At 36.4% G+C, this 26950-nt stretch overlaps 2 protein-coding genes across 4 annotated transcripts; both read right to left on the bottom strand.

The window, feature by feature from the left end:
• Window positions 1-2728: 2728 nt before the first annotated feature.
• On the bottom strand, window positions 2729-10198 carry LOC128226569 (uncharacterized). Of its 2 annotated transcripts, none has more exons than XM_052936514.1 (5): window positions 9733-10198; window positions 7000-7565; window positions 6382-6478; window positions 4534-4676; window positions 2729-3715 (listed from the first exon to the last, which is right to left on the bottom strand). In XM_052936514.1, exons 2-5 carry the CDS (start codon window positions 7474-7476, stop codon window positions 3545-3547), a joined length of 888 nt encoding a protein of 295 aa, XP_052792474.1. In that variant the 5' UTR covers window positions 7477-7565; window positions 9733-10198; the 3' UTR covers window positions 2729-3544. The 2 variants fall into 2 exon arrangements, with proteins under 2 accessions (XP_052792474.1, XP_052792473.1); XM_052936513.1 differs by lacking the exon at window positions 9733-10198 and adding an exon at window positions 9227-9434.
• Window positions 10199-12228: 2030 nt separating this feature from the next.
• On the bottom strand, window positions 12229-26689 carry LOC128226621 (E3 ubiquitin-protein ligase ZSWIM2-like). 2 transcript variants are annotated; one of them, XM_052936583.1, is made up of 14 exons: window positions 26644-26689; window positions 23797-23953; window positions 23347-23464; window positions 22675-22903; window positions 21989-22228; window positions 21691-21775; window positions 20762-20889; window positions 19994-20171; window positions 18946-19067; window positions 17419-17670; window positions 17044-17174; window positions 15945-16445; window positions 14694-14869; window positions 12229-14196 (listed from the first exon to the last, which is right to left on the bottom strand). In XM_052936583.1, exons 2-14 carry the CDS (start codon window positions 23944-23946, stop codon window positions 13981-13983), a joined length of 2526 nt encoding a protein of 841 aa, XP_052792543.1. In that variant the 5' UTR covers window positions 23947-23953; window positions 26644-26689; the 3' UTR covers window positions 12229-13980. The 2 variants fall into 2 exon arrangements, with proteins under 2 accessions (XP_052792543.1, XP_052792544.1); XM_052936584.1 differs by having other exon boundaries at window positions 14694-14830.
• Window positions 26690-26950: the final 261 nt, after the last annotated feature.

The raw sequence follows: 26950 nt of genomic DNA, 5'->3' as shown, positions 1-26950 counted from the left end.
ATTTAATGTCCTGTCCCGGTTTTAAACCAGGGCTCAGGGAAGGTATTGTTGATGGGCCTAGTTTGTGGTTACCTTTATAGCCTACCTTAATAGCGATCATCTTTAAGTTCCATGTAAAGTTTACAAAACTGAAATTCATCAATAATGTGCTCATTTTTTGAATGCACATTCGTAATAAGAAACAATGTGTTTTAGCTCATCCCCAGCTCTTGGTACTGACGTCATTTTATCATTTGTCTACAATTGATTTGATAATGTAGATGTCATAATTACGGCAATCTTTATGAAACAGGGGAGATGTTTCAATCAAGATCTGAGTTGATTTTAGTCTTATAATGGAATTGTCTTATAGTCAGTTTCATTATTTTGCTACATAGTTGAATGAATTGGAGATTAGCCAATATGAAAATACAACCTACAGCCAAATGAAATTGCGGATGGGGAATTAATAAGTAGTAGGCTTAATCATTTCGAATTTCAACTTTGGCGGATGTTAAAAGGTCCCCCTACTTCCTCTCATCCGATACAAACTCCCTGTGTCAGATTTTGCGTTGACAATATATCAGTCAATGTGGTTGTATTCTAAGTCATTAAATTGACCCCGCTCATTCTTGATCATTAACACTTTACTTCATGTCGTCTTATTATTACTTAAAAAATTGAGGAAATAGAATTGCAATTTGTGATGGTTTTGAAATTTAAGATTATTGAAGTTATGACTTAAATCCTATGTTGAAACGGCCCCCAGGGTCACAAAATTTTATTTTTTCAAAGATAGGTCAAGTTCGGTTATTGATGAAGCCAAGCTGGAAAACATCCCAGTCGCATGCTTGCAATCCTGGTTTGAATATCTTTGTTCACATGGCATTCTGCACACAGGTTTCAGCTCTAGTCCTTATTTGACAGTTCAAAATTTACATAACCCTACTGCTTCCACAAACATCAACGTTACAGTCCGTACTTAAATATTATCATGCAACCGTGATTTTGTAGCTCTTTTGGCCAAAGGCTTATGCGATGGCGATGTGTACATCGTTTGTGCGTTCGTGCGTCTGTAAACAATTGCATGTGGATATGATACAGTCTTCAGTCTTGTACAGTAGTAAGATATCCATCAGAACTCGGTTCCTTTCGAAAACCAGCCAGATCCGTCCATGCATGACTACTGTATGGCCCTTGAAAGTGTAAACAAAAATGCTATTTTTAGCAAAGTCGATAGCCAAGTCTAGGATTAAAGAGAGACAACTTGTCTTTTGGTTGTGCAGTTGGTTTTATGTTGTACTCTCCCTTGCCCTTGGTAAAAATAGATCAACATTACAAATGACGTTGATTGAAGTCTCTGTCGTTCGTTTATTCATCTGAACACAATTGCTTGTGAGCGTTTGTTCAAATTATGTCCCAGGGGCCATTACGGACACGCCCCGGGGTTCACAAGTTTGGTAAACTTATATACGGAAATGTTTGAAAGTATTTTTATCTGCAACCGCTAGGCCCAGACCCTTGCTATTATAAGGCATCAGTTAGTGGTCCTCTACCAAGATGGTTCAAATTATGCCCCTGGGGTCAAAACTGGCCCTGCTCCGGGGGTCAAAAGTTATGTAAGAAAAACTTTTAAAATCTTCTTGTTTCAAACCACAAGGCTCATACCTTTCATATTTGTTGTGGACCATCATATGATGACCATCTACCAAGACAGTTTAAATTATGCCACTGGGGCCAAAGTTGGACCTCCCCTTTTGAACTACTTCCTTATTTTGAAAGCTACAGCAATGAATTTTGGAACATGTGTTCAATTTTGAAACATAAAATATTTATGTTGTTCTCCGATAACCTTGACTGTGACCTTTTGACCTACTTCCTTTTTGTCGAAGCTTCAGCAATGAAATTTGGACCATGTGTACAGTTTTGCAAACGAGCATCATTGTTGTCCTCGGATGACCTTGTCTGTGACCTTTTGACATACTTTCTTATTTCTGATGCTACAGCAATGAAATCTGGGCCATATGTACCTTTTTGACTACAAATATTTATTTTGTTCTTTGATTACATTGTTTCTGACCCCTTGACCTACTTTCTTATTGTTGAAGCTACAGCTTTGAAATTGGGACCATGTGTACAGTTTTGATAAGAAATATCAATGTTGTACTTTGATGGCCTTGTTTGTTACCTTTTGACCTACTTTCTTATTTCTGAGCTTCCGCGATTCGTTGTAGCATGATCGGTTGATTGACATTGAATGTGTGTTGTAACTAGTATGTTCATATTTTGGATATGAACTACGGTCATTGGCACATATTAAAATATTTCATGCAACTAATCTGCTAACAACATTTTCTGTCCTCAGATGTTGAACGTGCAACGTTTTCAGCGTACTCAAACACAAAACGTCCCAAGTGAACTATATGTTTGATGCCTATTACCCATACATACATGCTCTGGATTGAAAATTACCACAAGTGCCATGCCAGTAAAGCATAGGTGCTCATGGGCCTCTTGTTTTTAATTTTACTACATAAATGCTATTCGATGTTAATCTGAGCGGACTTCAAGGTCCCTAGTTCAAAGATCAAGGTCATTTTGAGAGGTCAGTCATTTCTGTTATGCATAAGTAGATTCACAGCAGTTAACGCTGTGTACGTAGCGTTCCGGATATACTTTTTAGGAATATATTGAACCTGGAATTAATATGAATACTCACAGATAAAGCCAAACCAAGAACTAACACGTATAACATTTAATATATATTTGATAAAAATAACATATTTGTTATTAAATGTGCATGATTATCAACATAAGCATAAGTGAAAGTAATAACAAACATTGGCCTGATTGTTCAGAACTTTGTTAAAGTTAACAACGGGATAAAGACATCGTCGTTAACGTTTAAAGGCGAAATATTTGACGATGTGTTCATATATTTAAAACAAGTACAACCGAAACAGTTGTCTCAACTCTTGTTTGGACTACTGAAGATCTTAAGTGTATCTGTGAAACTTACAGAGCAATATTCATTTGTAAGTTAACAAAGATGAAGTTAACACCGATGAAGTTAACAACGATGTTAAATTTAACAAAGTTCTGAACAATCGGCCCATAGTAACATATAAGAATAACAAAGTATACCTACATTAAATGTGAAGATATTCAATACTGACAATGATTCTAAAATTTGTTATAAATCCTAAACATATATATCACAGCACGTATATTTTTCAAGATACATAATTGCACAATTAATGTTTTATAAGACACATTTTGAGCTGGTGAAAAGAATCATTGTGGTTAAGATTCATGATGGAAGATTCTTTACAATTTTTAAATGTGTTACAACAATTGATATGAATGTTCCTCTACAATAAATTATAAATGATCGATATAAATTCCTATATATGCTGTTTTTACCAAAACAAAAAAAAAACTTTTTTCGGATGTTGATCTCACAAAATGAGGAAAGTGGTAGTTGGTCAACGTCGATTATTCATCTCCGAGCGTCTTGGTACGAAAGCAGAGTGGCATCCTGTCCACCACAAGGGAAGTGGTAGCCTCAGGCCTTGGAGGCGGTAACCATGGAGTGGTATAGGCGCTGCTGGTCGCGGGCGTCCGTAGACTCCCGGAGTGCTTTTTCGTATTTTTCACGTGCCCACTCCGACTCCAGCGTACGGGTCGCTCGCTCCATAAACGCGCTCCTGGCCGGCCGATGCCGTTGGCGGTGACGCTAAAGTGGGCGAAATTTTAAAGTAAATGAAAAAGTTAATAACATTTAAAAACGAAGTTCAGTTTTAATAGTGTTTAAGTCACATTATGCATGATCTTATTGATTGTAAATGAGTATATTCAAATTATTGTCCTTTTGTCGATGATACCAAGAAGTAAATACGGAGAGTAACAAAAAGAATGTGACGTAATGTTTAAATTATATAGGTATAGAATTTATATTCATATTATGTAAGTTTAAGAGGCGAATAAATTTACCTGGTGCAGTCTGCAATGCAGGTGTTATTTTAATTGAATTACGTGACATGCAATTTGTATATCTGAATGTCGATAGTGCACGTTTCGCGATCATATTACAGTGCCTTGAAATTATAGCCTTACCATGAATTGCAAATTCTTGATAGGTGAATAAAGAGCAGAAGTGGCGTTCTTGTGAGTCATGTTGGGGCGGGGCGACTTAAGACTACTCGTTTCTACAGCACACAAGAAGCGAGTCTTACCGTAAATTGCTTCTTCTCGACTGGCTAGAGTGCCCGATATATTTAAACAAATGGCAGGGGAGGTAGGGACTTAGAGACTATAAATTATGTCAAACAAGACTTGCCGTAAACTGCCCATTCGTGACTGACCAGGGCCCGGTGGCACTCGTATGGGGATGGAGAGGACATTGGCGGTATAAATTAACTACATGAAACAAGACACGATACCTACCGTAAATTGTTCATTCTTGACTGACCATGGTCTCAGTAGAACTCGCGTAGTGATGGAGAGGACTTTGGCCGTATAAAATAACCACGTCAAACAAGACACTGTACCTACCGTAAACTGTTCATTTTTGACGGGCCAAGGTCCCGGGTCGATTAACAAGTGGCACTCATGTAACGGCGGAGGGGACTTTGGCGGTGCCATCTGGAGGCCCTTGATCTCTCGGTCTGTCGCCTTGTCCACTCGAGCGCCGTGGACTGGAGGAAACAGGAATAATGGTTATCCTATTTATACATAAAAATCCATGGCTGTACATGTAATAGTCTTCTTAGAAACTTTCCTCTGTTGCCCGACACAACCATTTATCAGCGGGTCGGTACAAGCAAAATAATAACATAACCAGTCGTATCCCGTCGAGTCGGTCGGGAAAGTACAACTATTTCTGTTAGTGATTACGTTACTGGGTACTCTTTTTAAAAACAGTATATAAATAGTTTAATCATTTTTTTGAAATGACATGCTTTATACTGTATGGCATATTTCTCTTTTTTACAAAAAGAAGTACACTCAAATAATATCTGATTTCGAAAAGGAAATCTGAATACGTTCTAGGTAAAAGCAACCAAAATTGTTAGTATTCTTTTACTGTGTATTTTAACCCTCAGGTTGGTCGATCATACCAATGAAGGGAAATCATGGTTTTAATTGAGAAGTACATATACATTAAACTGTCCCCTATACCCTGATACCATGGCAGAATGAATCCAAGTTACACATTCCATTCCTTTACAATATGAGTCTGATACAAACACTATTTTAATAATGATAAAAAGTAATGAAATAGCTATAAATTATGATGATAAATGTATTGTCTGATTTCCACATATAGTAAAAATGAAAAATCTGGTTAGCTACAAAAATATACAATGACATAGATACAAACCGTGTTTAAGTAGATATTCATAATCTGTTGATAGATATTTTATGTATACGTACAAATGTATCGTGTATTTTATACTGGACCTTTTACTAAACAGCGTAGTTAAGTACGATTAAAGGAAGAAACTAATAAAAAATACGGTAACACACAGTGACTGACAAAAATAAAATATTGTAAGTCTTAACAATTTATACAGTCAACCAATATCCGTGAGTTTCGAATTACAAGATTTTATTTATTATAATATTAAATTGATTGTCATATTAAATAAGGAATGTGCAAAGACCACCACGACTCTTAAATAGTAGCTGGTAATAGCAATTATCATCTGCCCAGTTCTATTTACATTTCATATCAGTTGTATAAACAACGTTTGCCCTTTTAATGCAAAATCAATCTCGTTTAAACTTTTGCGATTACATTAAAAACCTGCTATCTATGATCAATGGCTTAAGCTAACATGATGCGGACAAGAACAGCATTATTTACTTAATATGTATGTATGAACATGGTCATGAACTTTTGAATAGCAGACATTGATGCGCGCCTGTCTGAACATTTCTAAAGAAAATCAATTTAAGTCTTGGAAAACGTTTTTTTTTCCAGAATATTTTCAAAACAAGAGCACCACAAGCGGCTGCCAAACGCTCGTCCGTTTTCTTAGTTGACCATTGGACAGCTGTGTATAACCATGATTAACGTTTTTAGCAAGACGACGACGCCGGCATCGGGCATCGTTCACTAAGGCTATAGAACATTACCTCGACCTTTTTACCTCGTAAATGGACTTGTAAGCTAACAGATGGCAAGATAGCCAGAGATGTAAATACAATTGCAATAGAACTTTTTATAAGATTGAAACAAACAGTGATAAGTATTGCTTAATTCTAACGTTCTATTAAGCTGAACAAGATTTCGAAAATAAAAAATGAAGTTCATTTGGTGATGCTTCATGAAGGTGCTTATCATATATTGTCTCATCTTTAAGGTACAATTTACAAAAACAATATTACAATACTTACTGATGTTGAGTCGATCTGTGTGAAACTTGATGTTGTAGGGATCTTTGTCAGTTTTCTGTTCAAACTCCGGAAGCCCCAGGGTCTTCAGTGGCGGATACTGAAACAGAAGGGTGTGGGGGGTATTCGGTTTTACTACACTATTCATTAGTATACATTTGTTATTACATTTCTTATATAATGACACTACGCTATTCCAGTAACTTGAATTTAAAAGCATCGTCTAACAAACGTTGATGTATATTTCTTATTTTAGCTAGACCACTTGTACGTTTCTTGAGCAAAAAAGTACCCCTGGTTGAGATGGAACCCACAAATTATTGGGTTTAAGTCGGAAACCTTTGCCTCCAAACTATTCTCATACTCTGTTACCAGAATTGAATCGCAAGATCGTCCGTTTGTTCTCAAACCGTCAAGCGTAGGAAACACTTTCGCTAGTGATACGGCTTGCTACTAACAACTGCGACAGTTAAAGCTAGTGTTTGACGACGTTACGGACATCGTGGCTATGCCCGTACAGGGACCTTTATTTTAAAAGAACAAGCTAAGCATGTGACTTTCTTATCCAAACATAATTTGAGATCGACATATTATAGACCATAGTACTAGAAATTATTATACCCCTCTGAAGTCGTGCGGTGCGGGGTTCTGAAACTCTCCTGGGTAGAACATCCCTTCTTTCACAAACTTTTTCTTCGCCGTAAATGGCCGGTCTATATGAAACATTGTCACTAATCCTCTATCTTCCTGAGACTTCGGTTTTAACAAATGAGGAACTACTTTCGGTCTTTCCCGTTTAACAATTTCCCGTTGCCCCGGAATAGTACCGTATAGCCACGGTCTTTGAGATTCGCGGGAATTGCGTTTAGGTGGGTTTGGTGCGAACTTTTGTGGCCGGAAGTCCGGTGGTGGCCGTTTCCAAATGTCTTCCTCCTTAATTTCAGGTTTCCTAAGGAAATTCTCACTCCGTATCTGGATGAGAGATTCGTTGGCGTCATAGTTTGTCTTTGAGTTGAAGCCGAACGGAATAGCGCCGACTGATGACGTTGACGCTGACTGGCTTGGTGACGTAAAGTCAAGAAAATCTACGTGGCTCATTGTCGACTGTTTTGTCGTCGTCGTCGGCGGCGGGGTTATCTGGTACTCAGTCGGTGATGTGCTTGAATCTTCATTTTAAAAATCAGGATCTGAGAATAAAATAAAGATATTTTTTATAAAAATATCCACAACATTATTTTTTTATACATGTGTGATTGTTGTCATAGCAAGAACATTTGTGTCGTATTGATCACAGTCAATGGGAAAATAGATGGACTTATTCTGTTGATTATTTAGTTATTATACAATATGCATCCGCTAATGCTCACAAACAAGAAGAAGATAAATAGCTTATAATAAAGCACCACACTTACTTAAATCAGATTTAAAAATAAATACATAAACACAACGCCAGTATCAACTATCATGTATTGCTCAGACTTCCATTTATTCGCAAGATCAATGTTTCCAATTACTTCTTTTTACAAACGAACAAATACCCATGAAAAGCTTTAAATTAATCCTTTCAGGGCTTAGCCAATACTTTTTAACGATTTGCAAACAAAATAGTTATTCCAAATATTTATTTTCAGGTAGCCATTTTTCTAATACGGATAATTTCGAAAACCATTAGGTAAACTATAGAATATCAAGATAGTTTGACTCAAGTACTTGGGCAAACACTTGGCCAGCCAGTGTGGTATAATATGAGATAAATCTGGCGAAATCATCAAAAATGATAATTCTGTGTTACTGATTTGTTTGAACAAATATATAAATTCATATCATACTTATTTCGCACAATCTTTATTTCTTTGATAGGCTTTAAAATGATGTTTAGTTATTATGAAACAATATTACGGTTCTCCTGATTTGAAAATAGTATTCAAAAGGCGTAAGGGTGATCTAGTTGTCACCCAAGGGGTTGTGGTTCGATCCACAAATCAGCGGTTCTTTTTTATGAGCATTTTAAATGGGCACCAGTACTGGTTTCTACTCAGTAAATGGAATAGAAAGCTATGAATTTAGCTTTCTTAGCAATCAAACTAAAAAATTGATTAAACTAAAAGCGAACTTAAAACGCAGAAGAAAGTGCTAACTTGAAAAATAAATGGTCCAGCAGAGTCCATAAGAATAAAAAAGCTAATTAAGAGAACGTGACATTGTTGTCCAGCCTAGTAAGGGATATATAATAGTTTTGTATGGTTCGAGTGAAATGGTCCTTGCCCGGAAATCTTTTCAAGAATATCGATGTACTGTATTCCCCGCTACTATTTTAATCTAAATGAACTCCTTGTGCTGTCATTACCGTGATTAGGATACAGATCGATATAATGCGCCCAGCAACAGATTGCGTTGTTTAAATAATAACTAAAACTTGCTTAAGAAATAAGTTAATAATGTTAAAACTATTTGTTGAAAAATATCCCCATAAGTCATATTATACATACATTACACGATGTGACTTGTTCGGCACTGGTAATAACTATTATATTGTGCTATGGTTGGAATGTATTTGACATGTGTTTTAACGACATGTATTATTTAAGACAATACACTTATATATAACATATCTGTCTTTATAACGCTTTAATATAAACCGATTGCTATCATTTTGATCTACTGACACAGCAGTAATATTTTAAAACGGTGTCAAATGATTTTAAACACCTTTAGAAACTAACAAAGATATCGTGATTTATCCATGTATTGATTTGAAATATTAAGTCAAAATTGTATTATCAATATTACATACATGTATAATTGAATATTTAAACATATTGTATTTAAAATGTAAAAAATGGCTTACCTCTATGAGTATAAAATTCCGAATAAATTTACATTTCTAGTATTTCATTTTCCCCTGTTTTAACCTATAAATCCTCCAAGTCACAAATAAAAAGGGTAAGTGTGAAAAAAATAAATCTAATAATAATCTTCAAAATCTAATGGTAAATAGTTGCCAAGTCGCTGTGCGCACGCGCAAATGCTTAACCACATTGTAAGCTACCCGATCGAATATGAATACAGTCATTTATATTTAATCTTTCCAATCCATTCCAGTGATTAAGTTTCTAAAGCCATTATCTAAAGAAAAAAGTATGGTGTAATTGAATCGATGGGATTTAGTCTATGCGCCAATATTGGATATACATAGATAGATAGGTATATACAATAGATGTCATTCAGTCTTAGACAATGATCATGTGTCGAATTTTAGATCTAGGGCGGTGATTAAACAATAAAACAATGTAATACTTTGAAATGTATGTACATAATTAATCTGATTTCTATCTCGACAATAGTTTCACTTACTCACTGTTTGCCGTTTTTTTCTCAAGGCGCCCATGAAAACAACGCAACTGCTGTTCAACTGATATTTAGGTAACCATTACTTGCAAATAACCGATGACAACCTTTCCCTAGCGTTTATAATTTGCCCATTCACGTTTTGCATGTAGTCGATACGCTGTGCTCATACGCACACAATGCATACGTTAAATCCCTGGCGGCGGCACGTTAAATTTTCCAGCGGCGAGTCGTTGAATCCTCCAGTGACGAGTCGTTAAATCCTCTGGCAGCGGCACGTTAAATCCTCCAGCGGCAAGTTGTTAAAACCTCCATCGGCGGCAAGTTAAATCCTCCAGCGGCGAGTCGTTAAATTCTCCAGCGGCGAGTCGTTAAATCCTCCGGTGGCGAGTCGTGAAATCCTCCAGCAGCGAGTCGTTAAATCCTCCAGTGGCGGCACGTTAAATTCTCCAGCAGCGAGTCGTTAATTCCTCCAGCGGCGAGTCGTTAAATCCTACGGCGGCGAGTCGTTAAATCCTCCAGCGGCGAGTCGTTAAATTCTCCAGCGGCGAGTCGTTAAATCCTCCGGTGGCGCGTCGTGAAATCCTCCAGCGGCGAGTCATTAAATCCTCCGGCGGCAAGTCGTTAAATCCTCCATCGGCGAGTCGTTAAATCCTCCAGCGGCGGCACGTTTAATCCTCCAGCGAAGAGTCGTTAAATCCTCCAGCGACGAGTCGTAAAATCCTCCGGCGGCGAGTCGTTAAATCCTCCGGCAGCGAGTCGTTTAATCCTCCAGCGGTGGCACGTTAAATCCTCCAGCGGCGAGTCGTTAAATTCTCCAGCGGCGAGTCGTTAAATCCTCCGGTGGCGAGTCGTGAAATCCTCCAGCGGCGAGTCATTAAATCCTCCAGCGGCGGCACGTTTAATCCTCCAGCGAAGAATCGTTAAATCCTCCAGCGACGAGTCGTTAAATCCTCCGCCGGCGAGTCGTTAAATCCTCCGGCAGCGAGTCGTTTAATCCTCCAGCGGTGGCACGTTATATCCTCCAGCGGCAAGTCGTTAAATTATCCAGCAGCGGCACGTTAAATCCTCCAGCGGCAGCACGTTAAGTCCTCAAGCGGAAGCACGTTAAATCCTCCAGCGGCGGCACGTTAAGTCCTCCGGCGGCGCCACGTTAAATCCTCCAGCGCCGGCACGTTAAATCCTCCGGCGGCGCCACGTTAAGTCCTCCAGCGGAAGCACGTTAAATCCTCCAGCGACGGCACGTTAAATCCTCCGGCGGCGCCACGTTAAGTCCTCCAGCGAAAGCACGTTAAATCCTCCAGCGGCGGCAGGTTAAATCCTCCGGCAGTGCCACGTTGAGTCCTCTAGCGGAAGCACGTTAAATCCTCCAGCGGCGGCACGTTAAATCCTCCGGCGGCGCCACGTTAAGTCCTCCAGCGGAAGCACGTTAAATCCTCCAGCGGCGGCACGTTAAGTCCTCCGGCGGCGCCACGTTAAATCCTCCAGCGCCGGCACGTTAAATCCTCCAGTGGCGGCACGTTAAATCCTCCGACGGCGGCACGTTAAATCCTCCAGCGGCAGCACATTTAATCCTACAGCGGCAGCACATTAAATCCTCCGGCGGCGGAAGTTAAATCCTCTGGCGTCGACACGTTAAATCCTCCGGCGGCGGTAGTTAAATCCTCCAACAGCAGCACGTTAAATCCTCCAGCGGCGGCACCTAATTGACATCCCCAGTGGTTGTTTGTACGCGTTCGTCCACAGCGTAATTACGATTTTCATGCCTTCTCGCTGAATATGCGATGTCATTAACATACTCATATAAATACAGCTACGATTGGTTGTGCATAAAAACTAAAGACGTAGATGTATACAAGGTCATTATTATCTCAAGCGTTTGAATTTGTTCATAAACACTCCACAGCGGAGATGCCCTGTTCATAGATACGTTTTTCATAAACACACCAGCGTCGAGACGTTGATCAACCACAGGCCATGCATTGATTCGGCGGTCAAATACACTCCTCCAGCGGCAAAACGTGACTCATCAACTTTCTAGCATTTATAAGTTCTTAAAAAACAGTTTCCCCAATGTTGACACGTTGTTCGTTGATTGGTTGTTTATTAACTTCCAGAGTCAAAAATTGTTTACAAACGCCTCCGCATTATCGATTGTAACTGGGAGTAGGATTTTTAATGTTCCAAGATTGTAGGTATCACTAGCAATTAAACATTTTTCATTAACATTTTCCAGCATGAAAACTTTGTATAATTTACGTCCCCTAAATCATTTTTTCAGTTCATATAAAAGCAGGTCTTAAAGTACTCTTAAGACAGCAACAGTGATTTTCTTAAACATTTTGTATCCAATTAATTCTGAAATTGTTATTGATAATTTTCTCATTTCATTTTTTTTGCGATAATGCCATGTAATGTTGGCAAAAATGCCCCATTTTGGAACTTAAGTGCATATTTCAAAACTATTTTTTCTCGTGTCATCAATGGTATAGAAAATATCTCTTCAATTTCTATATTTATTCAAACGTGCATTAACAAGCTAGATTTATAACTTTTTGACATTGGAAAGCTAAATACATGAAACATTCAGCAGAAAAAGGATTAACAATATTGAAATAATGCAGAATACATGTAATGTTTGCACAACTCCTAAAGAGATCTTAGAAGATTCAACAATATGCATTTCACTTAAAAATCTTTCAAACTGAAACCATTTCTAAAACTGTATTTTTTATATATTTGCAATTGATATTCATCATAAAATAAGCAATTGACAAATGGACGGAATCGTCATTCTAGCTTATTTGTTATAGAATAGTTCACCAGTAGTAGTAATCATCCATCAACGGAATGACCAGATACATATATACACACAGTCACACACATCAACATACAATCTTCAGTTTCTCAACCAATAAAGCCCGCTTCAAATTCCAAGACCTGTTTATATTTAAAAAATATTTCCAAACTACAACACCATCAACTATCAATACTGAGCAAATGACAATTAACAAGCAGTAACAATAAATATCACAGACAAGTGACAATATATAATATGAATAAAATACTAAAAACTATATCCAACTTTGTATCACAATTTCAGCTAATCACAAATTCATAGCAAGACCATCTTGGATCAAAAGCCATTTCTCGTCTGTTCTTATTTTTTCTGTCAAACAAGGGCAATAACTCAAAATTTATTAAAGCCATAGTTATACCCGTTGCTTTACTGTCATAATACATGTGCATATTGTTTTGGGCAACATGTGCATTCAGTTTCATTTATATGTTTGAAATGTTTTATGAGTTATGGCCAAAGGTAAAATATATGGACAGTGTTATTGCAGACCCCTTCACCAAGGCTATGACAATGCCCCAATTTGGTAGATGAGCTAAAAACAACTCATTAAACATATGTGAAAAACATAAACAAAGAAAATATATAACATGTCATAAAGTTGTCAAGGGTAATACTTGGTGGTTTATTGTAGTATTAAGATGGTTTGTAAAAAACACACACAATTTTAAGTACATTTATATCATCAATTTATACAAACATTTTCAAACACCTACATACATCTACATGCATATTATTTTCTGTATGCTTTTAAGTATTATTTAATTATAAACACTTTTTAGTGTCTAAGTGTCTTCTTCAGAAGGGTAAAACACCCCACTTACTTAAAGAATCTAGTATTAAATATGAGACAAGCATTTTACATTGCACAATATTAACATACCGTAAGTAGTTTATAAATAAAATCTGTAACAATTATGTAAAAACTAATAAATACAATGTACAATTAAATAATAATGCATTGCAACATTTGAAAGAGCAATTACTTGAACATGTTATTGAATTTCTCCAACAAGTTATTCATGTAATACTGTGTATCTATGATAATGCAGGTACAGCTACAGAAAAGTTGATATATAAAATAATACAGTTACACTGCATATCAATAAAATTAAAATCTATACCAATATGATGAGCTATTTAGGGCCTGTTTTCTTTTATAAAACATCTACCGTAGTAGGTATTAATTTCAATTTTTGGAATTCAGCTTTTTTTTAAAAGGAAGATGTTTGGCAATTTTCACAATTTGACATTGTTTCCATACATTTTGTGATAATGGCTCAGAAGATCTCTGAGGTGCACCAGTTACATAATTTCTGAACACTGCTGATCAGTAGATCAGTCTTTCATTTTTCCTTTTTGCAGCATATTTGAGTTTTCTTTACAGTTTCATTTCCTTAACCGAGCAAGTCTCTTAATGTCACATCTGTGCATGCGTTTCCCTCAAGACTGAAATTATTCCTCCGCCTCTCATTCTCAAATCGGCGCTGTCTGGCAGCTGCGTGATTTGCTAGTTGTCTCTGAGGACGTGGGGGTAGACCTGTCACAGTGTTGCTGCTGGCCATTGGGGGATGATTACGGGGGTTGTTGCCAAGAAAAAGGTCTGTGAAAATCTGGAAAGTCGAAAGAATTTAAGTTTTATAAAACTAAAATGAAGCATTTTTACAAGGGCATCTAGTCTTTATTTTTACAATATATATTCTAACAAAGGGCAGATTACTAGTATATCAGTTCAATTCTATAGAAATTATGATTTGCCCATATCACTAGCAAAAGGCTGATGCATGAACTTTAAATGACGGAGCTAGTTTAGGGATTTTATTTAAAAATATCTGTAATACATGCATATCAGTAAGGTGTTACAATGCAAATGAAACTTTAGCCATATACTGTCTTGCATTGTGATTTGCTTAATAACTGAGGCTTTATCTACTGACCAGCCAAAACCCCAAGATTAATACATGATTTCCCACCTAAACAACAGTAAATGAATGGTAAAATAAATAAATCTAAACAAAAGCATGATCTCCATATTGTGTAACTCAAACTGAGCACTACTCAGGGTATTATGTTTACTCTCAAAATTGCCTAAAGATACAACTTTGCTTACAGTCAGTCTCTCTAACAGATGTTCCCCTTCCTTTGGTATCTGTCCGGATATTGGTTGTCTCCGCTCCCTACTCCCACTCCGATTTCGCGCTACACTTGACCCCTGGTTCCACCCCCTCTGTGCTGCCCGCCCTCTCTCTAACGTTGTGAAAGGGAGGTTGTAAGAATATGTCAACGCTTTTGTTGCAAAGTGTCAGAGGTAATCCAAAAAGTCCAAGTCCACAGAAAAGGGTTAGAATTGGTTGTCAAGGTTACAGATTGGTTGCCATGGAAACAATGGTAGGAAACAGCATGCAGGGGTAAGGAAAAGAAAAGCGAAAAACAACAAAATATTAGTGAGGATAGCAAAAGTAACAAAGCATATGAAAAATGAATAATTATGTTAAAATTAGAAAAAAAAAAAATTGTTACAGAAACAAAATGTCACAGACAACAAAAGTGAGGCTAAATGAGTTAAAAATAAGGCAAAAAATACACCAAACATGTTTATTTTTTCTTATAATATAGAAGAAAAGGTAAAAGAAACTAGATCAAAGCATTCTCCTGATATTGCACGGAAATATTTTTTTACATTAGAGGTCACAGCGACGTTGACCTTTGACCTTGTGACCCCCCAAAATATAGGAGTTTTCTAAACCTCATGATCAACCTCCCTACCAAGTTTGGTGAACCTAGGTCAAACCATTCTCAAGATATTGAGCGGAAATGTTTTTTACATTGGGGGTCGCCGCGACCTTGACCTTTGATCTAGTGACCCCAAAAACAATAGGGATCTTCTACACCTCATGACCAACCTCCCTACCAAGTTTGGTGAACCTAGGTCAAACCGTTCTCAAGATTTTGAGCAGAAATGTTTTTTATATTGGGGGTCGCCGCGACCTTGACCTTTGACCTTGTGACCCCAAAAACAATAGGGATCCTCTACACCTCACGACCAACCTCCCTACCAAGTTTGGTGATCCTAGGTCATGCGGTTTTCCAGTTATCGATCGGAAACGAAGTGTGACGTACGGACGGACTGACGGACTACCGGACAGGGCAAAAACAATATGTCTCCCCCAGAGAGGGGGAGACATAATTATACTAATGAGTCAAATTACATTAACAAAAGAAATAGTGACTTTGATAATGTGACAGCAAGCATAATTTAAATATTTTCAAATTGATAAACTATTAAAGAAAAAAAAGAACTCTGAAATTTTTCAATGTTTAGCATTAAATACGCAATACTAAAGACAAAAGATTAAAGTACCTCCATTGACAGAAGAGGGAGCACTACTACTTCCTGCAAGTTGCCTCCCTTGAACACCATTCACTCTTGAATTACCTCCCCTGAGAGACCCATTGGGTTCAAACATGACATGGGAACTGGAACCATGTTCACCAGTATTAGTAGATGAAAACAATCTGTTCTCCGGTGGCACATCCCCAACAATTCTGCTTGGATGTGACCTTGAACTTTCACCCTGAACATGTGACATTTCGTCCTGTGACTGATAGTGATTTTCAGTTCCATCATGAAAGATGTTTGGCATTTCTGTGTATGATTCTAGGCGTTCTGCATTGTTGAGGAGGCTTGCAGTAGCATCATGCTGTCTTGTTACCTGCTGACCAAACACGGATCCAGGATTTTGTGCACGGAAGTTTGGAATAAGAGGGTTACCATGGTGATTGAAGGAATGATTGTTTCCATGATGACCAATTTCTTGGTTTGCTTCCACAACTTGGTCAAGGGGGTCTACATTCTCTTGACCTATAAATGAAAAGTTAACATTTTAATTCATCCTTGCAAAAAAAGTAGAAATATTCTAAAACACCAACACTCTTATTTTATTATTGGTCAAACAAGGAAAACTATAAAATAAAATTAAGGACATTTCTTATGTGTGTATTGTCTCTGGAAACATGTGTACTAAGTAACATTAGAAAGTCTTGAATGGTTTGAGTCAAGGTGAAAGTTAAAAACTTTGCATGCCAAAAATGATGGCGCCAACAATGGCTCCAGTGCTATCAAATTTCCTCTCTTTTTTTCTCCAAACACAGACATGCTAAAAGCTATAATCCTTGTTCAAATTTTGTCATTGTGATCAAGTGAGTCATAATTTATTTTTCTACATTCAAGGGCATAAACGATCCAGTATCTTCAATGATGCTTTGCATGGCCTCTTTTATTACACTTTTATTACACTAGCAATGTTGTTGAAAAAATGAAAATCAATATATACACATGTTGTTAAAAGATCAAGCAATATTGGAAAAAATCTATATTAGAGGAGATTTATTTAGTACAATGTAACAAATAAAATGTTCATCAAAAACTTTAACTGGTATTCTGAAAGTTAAATGTTTACCTATACGTGAAGAAATAACTGCAACTGGAGACTGAGAACCGTTTCTCCCCTCTACGTGGTTCACTGGAGGTCGATGAAGCAGCCTACCTCTCTGATGAACCATTGATGTAGTTGGTCCCATGTCTGGATCACTGTTTAAATATTGAAACATGGATTTGGACAGAGTCAATATTATAAACAATTAAGAACTAACATTTTCTATTGGCTCTCCATTCTGTGTAGTTTACTGTTTAGTGGAGGTTAAAAGCAGTGATCCTATCTGGTGACCCAATACAGTAGCATTTTGGGTAGTTATGATTAACATCTCAAATATAATTTTCAGTATGATTGGTAAATAACATAATGCTTCTAAATAGTGGTTTTGTGTGTCAATACCTCTCTGCACCAACAGCGATCCCATTTAGTGAAAAGTTATTCTGTATGGAGTTGAGGACCCTTTCTGCCTCCCTGTCTGACCTATCCCGACCCCTCCTGTCCCCTGGCTTGACCCTAGGGACCTGAACATGTCCTCTATGATGAGGCTGGGACCCTGAGGCCTGGTTTTGGAGGGAAATTCCAAGGCCTGGAATCTCGAGGTTTAGTGTGTTGGTTGTCTGGACGTCACCTTGGGAACTTCGTTTTTGTGGTCTAAAAGTGAATTAAATGGTAAAAACACCATCTCCGGATACCCCCAGTACACTAACTATACCCTATTTTTCTTTGAGTACTTAAGTAGCGTAAAAGGGAATAAAGTTTTGAGGATTCTGAGGAAGTATAAACATAAAAGTTCCATTATTCATTCATCATGATCATAAAATGCAATGAATGAGGACATACCTTTTTAGAAAAGATATAATCTTCTCTTTCAAAATTATTAGAAACAAATCAGGCCTAAAAAAAAAAAATGTCTGTTTCGGGTAACCCGACCATACCTATAAAAATGCGCCGACCCTAACTATTTTTTTCCGTTTCTGAGCAAAAAAAATATTTGTTAGCGAATAGAGAGTTACGAAGGGCGGATAAATGCAGATTTTAATCAGAATTGTTGTTTATATGATAAAACAAAGTCAGGCAATGAGAGTAATGTAGGAAAGACTGCCATGTGCAAGAAAACACTCTGAACTTACGACAGATTTTGAAAAAAAAATCAAAAAAAATCCCTACCTACCCTACCTAGAAATTTTGGGAAGGTTACCCTAAACAAACAATTTATTTTTTTTGGCCTCAGAAGAAATCTACTCCAACAGGAATCAAATTATCATTTGTTATGTTTAGAGAATGATACTGTTTGTATTATAAAGAATTCATAAAGAAAGTACATGTACAGCTTGCAAATAATATTACTTACTGGTGACAACTACAGTGTGTGTATACCACGTGATAAATTACGTCTTATATGCTACGTCAGAAGGCAACATTTTGCTTAAAATGAAGACTTAAATCAAAGATTACTTTTCTTTTACTACACCATTTTAAATAAAACAAAGGGCAGTCTATGCTGCTTAAAGAGCCCGCCTTCGTTTTTTTTTTAAGTTTGATAAGGTGATTAGTTTCATCAAACACTTCGACAAATCTGTTTCCAAAATATTGTTTTGACAGTGCTCCGTCAGACGGCCGTATTGTGATAAGGTTTGTCAAAGTGTTTTAAGAAACTAAACTCTGAATCAAACAGTGGTAAAAAACCGCAGGGCGGGGCTCCGTAAGCGGCGTAGACTGCGCTATGTTTCATTCAAAATGGTAAAGAAATAGTGAAGTTATCTTTGTTTAAAGTATTCATTCGAAGTCAAATATTGCCCATCGACGTAGCATTTATGACGCAATTTATCACGTGGTATACACACACTGAACTATGACACTCAGCCTATTCCCCTTTTCTTACAAAACAAGACATAACTTATGATATCATTTTTCACTGTTACCCACTTTCTATTGGTGTTGTTAGTGTCGTCAAGCTGGGCAGCAAACCTGTCCCACACCACCTGACCGTCTATAGGACATGTGGGTCTGGAGTGGAGGAGCCAGTTGTCTATACAGTCCTTGTGAAACTGCAATACAAACATTTGCCATAATACAGGGTCTGTTATGTTATTGTTGTTCCAATAATCGATTGTAACTAATATCTATTAAAATAAAAAAAATCGATAAAAAGGTAAAACATTGGCAGGGGTTGATAGAGATTTTAATGTAAACAGAAACTATATCCCAAGAGCAGATGTTTTGCAATTTTGAGACCATTTTGGTCCAATTTTTGTTTTTCCAATACAGGTAAGTTCTAAGCAAAATTAATACTATCTTTAAGATACTTCAATTTGTAATCGAATTAACTTCATCAAGGTAAGATAAATGAAAATTACTGCTTAACATAACAGGCTGAGATAATAAATACATACAGTTAAATAACAATGAAGCCATTATGCAAATGTTTTTACATGTTTCGGAATATTTGATTATTAATTTAATGTTTTAAATCTCCGATCATTGATAGTTAAAATTTGGTCCGACTTACATTCTTAAAACTAGTTTATGTACTGTATGTATACTTCTTTTATGAAATTGAGTATTTAGGCTGATTATGTAAAATTTTTAAGGTTTACTCCAAAAGTCTTTGATTTTGAATAAGAAATCAATTGCAAAACAAATTTGGAAAATTATATGATAACTATGTACAGATATTTATATTTTCCCTTTGTTGATCAGTTTGCATAAATAACAATAACAGAACAGCAGTGAATTGTATAAAACTTTGTTAAGTTCTCCACAGGTTTACCCTTGCTAGTTGACTCATTAAAATGATTTGATTGGTTAATAGTTATTATTGGATAATATTGACCAATCAATATACATTTTGCGATAAATTGACTTAACCGAAAACTTAACCGATTTTATACTAATCATTGCCGATGACCTTTCTATGTCTAGAATAAACATGACTTGATATTATCACAGTGACAAATATAGCACTTAGTCTCACCCTATGTTTACATCTGGGCAGTTTGCGTACATACTGGCCAACCTGGTAAGCATGGAGACATATTCGACATTGAACCCCAGGCTGTAGAAGGTTTTGAGGCCCAGTTTGACGTACTCTCTCCAGGGGAAACCCCTGCACCACCTCTTCTGGGATATCACTGCCAACTGGGGCTGCAGAGCTGGAATAATTTAAGTTACAATGAATGAATAATGCATGATACATGGTTACATTGTTACCCAGAAGATATTAGACTGCCAATTCTCCCACCATTCCCCAGGGAAAACCCTTATGCTACCTTTTGGAATATCACTACAAACAGGTTTGCAAACACTATCGTGGACTAAGGATCAATTAGATGACCTTAGACTTCAAAACAGGCGTCATCTACTGGTCAAATCAATAAGGCCATCCACTGTTCAAACCAATAGGGATCATCTACTGGTCAAACAAAAAGCAGTCAGATACTAGTCAAAATTTTAAGGGTAATCTTCTGGTTAAAATAATAGGTTTGCAGTCTTTGACAAATGTTCAACTAATGTATGTTATATGTGTAACATGTTTGACATTTCTATAACTCAACAAAAAGCATATTACCCCAATACCTTCTCTTTAAGAAAATCCTAATTCTATACCTAACTTTTTTCTTACTTGCACTGATGTCAATAATTTCTTTTCAAGTAAATAATCAATATGATTAGAATAGACAGACTATATTATCTTGTCTTAGTGAAGAATGATTGGACATAATTTACAACCAAAAAAGCTCACCCATCAAGCTGTGTTAGGAGATCATAGTCGTTTTCTGTGATCTCCCTGTTAACGAGGTCATCAACAACAGCTTGTGGTAAAACAGCGCCATATGCCCGACCCGCTGCCCGCCATTGCTGATTACGTTTCTGAACAATAGATGGAAAGTAGGAAATTGTTTATTATTTTCTGTTGGTTTCCAAAGTTCATCAGTTCAGTTATTAATTCCCACATGTGGTAACACAGCACAGTCATAGAAATGTTCAGATTAATTTTAATAAGATTCTTTATTTTCAACAAATATGCTATGTTTCTAGTCAAATGTCTGTACGGGAAGGCATGCTATGTTTCTACTCACAAGTCTGTACTGGAAGACATGCTATGTTCCTACTTTCATGTCTGTACTGGAAGGCATGCTATGTTTCTAGTCACATGTCTGTACTGGAAGGCATGCTATGTTTCTACTTACATGTCTGTACTTGAAGGCATGCTATGTTTCTATTTACATGTCTGTACTTGAAGGCATGCTATGTTTCTACTTACATGTCTGTATTGGAAGACATGCTATGTCTCTACTCACATGCCTGTACTGGAAGACATGCTATGTTTCTAGTCACATGTCTGTACTGGAAGGCATGCTATGTTTCTACTTACATTTCTGTACTGGAAGGCATGCTATGTTTTTACTTACATGTCTGTACTTGAAGGCATGCTATGTTTCTACTTACATGTCTGTATTGGAAGACATGCTATGTCTCTACTCACATGCCTGTACTGGAAGACATGCTATGTTTCTACTCACATGTCTGTACTGGAAGGCATGCTATGTCTCTACTCACATGCCTGTACTGGAAGACATGCTATGTTTCTACTTACATGTCTGTACTGGAAGACATGCTATGTTTCTACTTACATATCTGTACAGAAAGACATGATTTGTTTCTACTCACATGTCTGTACTGGAAGGCATGTTGCGTGTGTATTGGAGTGTTGAAACATGACTGACAGAGGTGGAAATCAGCACAAGATGAACACCTGTAATATTATTTGTTTTCATACCGTTAAAACATGCATACAAATGTTTTGAAAGTACATATAAGTTTGTTGGTACTTTGATTATAATGTAACAATGAAGTAAAAGGGTGAATCTATTTATATATCTTTTTTAACTTCCAATAGAACTGGAGTTTTCTTCAACACATTTACATAACCCTTTTTACGGAACATCTGTTTTAAAACAGCCCATACCTGTAGCATTTCCCCTCTATAGGTGACTGCCTACAACTCTGACAGGTGGTACCGAGATGTCGATCCATACGCCCTCCATGCTGTACCCCCTCCGCGTTACGATTCTCATACTTGAGCATCTCAAAGGGGCCAAAATCCTCTCGACAGAAGGGGCATTTTACAGTTGTCTCCCCTTGAGACTTTTGGTGCTCTGCCCAGACCTTCATACACTTGATGTGTATACTGTTTCCACATCCAAACCTGAAATATATGATAACGTGCTAATTGTTTGTTATATGACAGCTCTTTTGCTATGGTATTGCCTGCATGCTCATCATTGGTTGTAAGCAAGCAGTTTTGCATTTAACTTGCCACTAGAAAGGAGCTTTCCTTACATATTTCTTAAAACACAACGGGTACCATTCAGGTCACCTCATGAGGCAGGAATGTCTATGAATAATCCAGTAATTATTTATTTTTGACAGCATGTAAATGAATTACAAACATAGCAGCATAGAACTATGTTACAATGAAAATTCTAAAACTTTATGTATAAACAGTTTTTCCCCTTCAGTAATGTGTTTTTGGTACATGTATTATTCAAGTTATCATTTTCAGTATGTTTGAAATGTATGAAAACCATTTGCATGAGTTTGTCTTGTAGCTAATTTCAAAAAGTCTTTTTAATGGACATCAATATAACATACTTGCAATATGTCACAGGAAGCCTTTTAGCCAGAAGTTCATCCTGACATATAGGACACACATCATCTTCAGCAATCTCCCTTTGTGGGATGACCTCCCTTGCATCACTGTTGGCGGACATGGGGCGACGCCAGCGCGTGACGGCAGTCGGTACCTTCTTCCTCATCTGTTGTACGAGGCCCCGCAAGAGTTCGTTGATCTCTCGCTCAACCAAGCCCTTCTGCCAGGACACTGAGGGAAATATGAATTACATATATCCTTATGACACTGGCTCAATCTTTACATTGAGCAAGTATAGTGTAATGAAATGTAAAACAGACTTTTCGCTTGTTTAGATCAGGAAACTTAAATTTGCGTAATTCATATAAAACTAAAGTAAAACAGTGTTTTATGATGCAAAGGCAAGAAATTGATATGTGGTGTTTTAATTAATTTCTGCATTTAGCCTATAGCCTATGTACATGCCTGTTAGTAATTATCTGTGCCAGTACACTTTTACAATCACCAGAATACTTTACTGAATGAAGCCAAGGTGTAAAATACACTTTACAACACATGTTATAATATTTTGATATATTCTAATATGTATTTATGTAAATGCAAATGCAATAATAATATGCAATTTAAGACTTATTATCTTGATCATAGTCATTACGTATAATAAGAATACTTACTAGGATTGGTTTGTGGAACTCTGAACTTCTTCAGCAGCAGCCAGCAGATGTGTTTACACAAATCTCGGTCCTTCATGAACTGGGAGCAAGTACAGCTGTGGGGGTCTCCAAGAAATGCCTGGAGATAAATATGCAGATATGAAACATTTTACTATTAAAATAGCCTGTGACAAAATAAAAGTAATGTTAAAGTTTCAATGTTTATGTTGTTTTTCAGTATGAGCAGTACAAACACAAACCACATGTATTCAATTCATAGTGCAATACATCGTACTGATTGTACACAGGAAAAAAATGCATGTTTTCAATCCTGACAAATTTCAAGAATGAAATAGTTATAGAATGCATAATGCCATTTACACAATATTTGTTATCCTAAATTACACAGAACACAGTAGTTTAAAAATAACTATGCCAAGTCCAACATCTATGTATTAATTTACTGTTTACCTTGCATGGTTTTGTCTCGCCTTCTTCCTTCAGGAGGAAACCAGTTGGTCCTGTCTCTCTTAGAATGTATATGGTGGCATTCTGAGCCTGGGTTTGCCTCCAGAACACCCCGTCGCTACACTGACGCTGCCAAGGAACACTTCTAGCCATCACTGATCTTGAATATCAAAATTGATAATTGCAAATTAAAACTGCTCTAAAACCATTAATTGCAATGAAAAATAGGTCATTGTCAATTCAGCTTTCTTATCAGATTGTTAAGATTTGAACCTTTCTTGACATTGTTCTTATAATGTGTGCCACAGTGTGTATTCAGAGATGAAAAATCTGGTGATATCATAACTTCGGTGACTGAATGAACATATTGACTGATACCATTGTCCATAATTATCCTCAGTTCTTTATATAGCTTATTATTAAAGAAAAAACCCTTACTTAGGAAGAATAAGAACAACACCAAATGATAGTCAAGTTTATATAGCTTATTCCGTCGTGACATAATTTGGGATACAAATAATTCTCATTTCAAAGAAATAACTTAACACATAATGTATAAATTCGCCAACCCAAGCCCACTGAAAGCAACACACAAAGCAAAACAACAGACAAGATAAATCTTCGTAACACAAAGGTAACAAACATATTGACATCAACAAATACACATGCAACATGCAGAATTTATCATGCTAATAAACTATAATTACTTTATATAAACTGAAAACCCCTGTAATCCAAAAATATCAATTATAATCTTCATTTTACTTTACAAATCAATAATGAAATACCAAGTGAATTTCAATTAAAGTTTTACAGAAATAAAAATGATAATAATTTAAATAATAAACATTAAATCCCAGAAAGACCATGACCACAAATCCCTCTTTCATTACTCCCCTTTTTTCACAAGTTAGAAATCACACGTAGAATATTTTTTTCTCAAATGCCTTGTACCTTCGGAATTCAAATGTAAACCCCCATCCAAACGAGCATATAAATGACGTTTGATTTCCCCTTGATAACAAAAGGGTCTATACGATTTAATAAATAAAAAGTTCAAATCCTTAGCCATGGTCTTTTCCAAATTTGAGTTTAAACTAACAATAACTCTCTTTGTAGATGCATCATCCACCGGCCGAGGTAGTACTGCTGATATGATCACACGAATATTTGGGTGTTGTTTACGAATAGCACAAACCAAATCCGTAAATGCGCTACCAATAAAAGATACACTGTCTCCTTTGGCCACATTATTAGTGTCAACATGAACCAAAACAAAACTAAAGGAAGCCCCACCTAAGCACCTCGTAATTTGCTGTGTCAGTCTAGAAATAGTTGTACCAGGAAAAGGATGGAGCTGAAAATTATTCTAAAGTCAACTGACTGTCACGACAACTATGATCGAATGACAAAAACCTCGTAACAATTTACCCAAGAAATTTCATTAGCGCGAATGAACAGCCAATCAAAATTTCGTCCAATGAAACTCAATGTAAAAATTAACTGCATCACACCCGGATGAGACAAAGTGAAAGTAGATATGTAAATCCGGATGCACCAAAGAGAAAGTAAATGTTGCAAAGTATAATTAATCATTTTATATTTAAAAATATGCCAATAAAAGAAAATAATTATTTCTTATTTTTTATTTTTTTCCTAAAAATGAACAAAAATGCTTTAAAAAAAAGACAGTAAAGATAAAAGAATTTGAACATGTTTATTTCTTTAAGAATACACAAACTCTTCCATAAACAAACTGTTTTTGGTCCTATTTTTTATGAAATAAATATTTCTTTCGAATCAGATAATGAGAATTTTATTTTCATGTTTAAGAATATGTTTATTAATTAAACTAAGAGGATCATGAATACTGTCCACATGCATTATTTGTTTAAGATTTTACACTTGTTTTGAGCACTAAAACCGTCCTGCGGGGAAAGTAATGCACATTTACGAACCACAAACAGTTACTGAGTTATATGTAGCCTTTAGTCCAAATAATTGTACGTTGACGGATTTTTTTTAGATTTTTGATATGGCAAATCCTTCACGTACAAATTGTTTAGTATCAAAAGTGGGTAGTTGTTCCGATCAGGATTCCGGGTTAAAGCATATAGCGTCTATAAAATATCATAAAAACAAGAAATATTACCAGATAATGTTATTTTATATTAGTTCCGTACACAAAAAAATAAATATCCAACTTATAATTATGAGTTTGACGGCTTTTTTTCATTTCATTCAGTCAAAACATAACGATATATACATGAAGGGCACCTGCAAGGCTTTAGGGCACAGTTTTAAATCACTCGGAACATTTCGGCCATGGCCGAGTTGTTACGATTGTATAATGAGGTCTATCTCGAAGCTTTGTCGGAGGAGGCCGAGCTATTACGATTGTATCGAGTTGTTCCCCTTCGCATAATTGTTGTCTGTGTCAGTCAGCTTTCGTTTTATGGAAAGGTAAACAACTTGTTTTAATGCATAAAATGCTTGTTTAGTGCAAAATAACATTTCACTTACATGGTAAAATATGAATATAACTCTTTATGATCAATTTCAACCATAAAATACTTCCCTTTAAACAATTTCAATATTTTTAAAACACCCCCGTTTTTTGCACATTCCCGTTTAGACGTTAGGGAAGAATCCCGTATAACACGTCTATTATTTTAGACTAATGTAGCCTTTAGATAAAACAGAATAAATCGAACTTCTGGGTGAAAGTTTAGCTCTAACAGGTATGTTTTTTTTACATTATACTCATCAAAATAACAATACACAATTAATTAATATTATATTTCTTTTTAATGAAATAATTATTCAATAAATACGATGAAAACACTAAACCTTTTCGGAGTTTCAACAAACCGACGCCATGTTGTTTACAACCTCGTTTTGAATATTGTTAGGGAGGTACATTTTATTTTTCTGTTTTAATCGATTACTATCAGATAAAACCCGTACACATTACCGCACCGTATTTTAAATGGGGTTATATATTTTACAAAGAACACATTGTAAACAAAATTTACGTTCTTTAAAGTGCAGTCTTTGGTCTTGGGGGTATTACCACAACTGCGTTTTTTTTGTTCTTCCTGACTCTTAATAAAATTTCGGTATGGTTCTCTGCAAATATTGGTTTTAAATAAGAAGA

The sequence above is a fragment of the Mya arenaria genome, chromosome 3, assembly GCF_026914265.1.
Source record: "Mya arenaria isolate MELC-2E11 chromosome 3, ASM2691426v1".
Taxonomy (NCBI): Eukaryota; Metazoa; Mollusca; class Bivalvia; order Myida; family Myidae; genus Mya; species Mya arenaria.
Note: the sequence above shows the minus strand (reverse complement) of the source record. Positions and strands in the feature narration are given on the sequence as shown.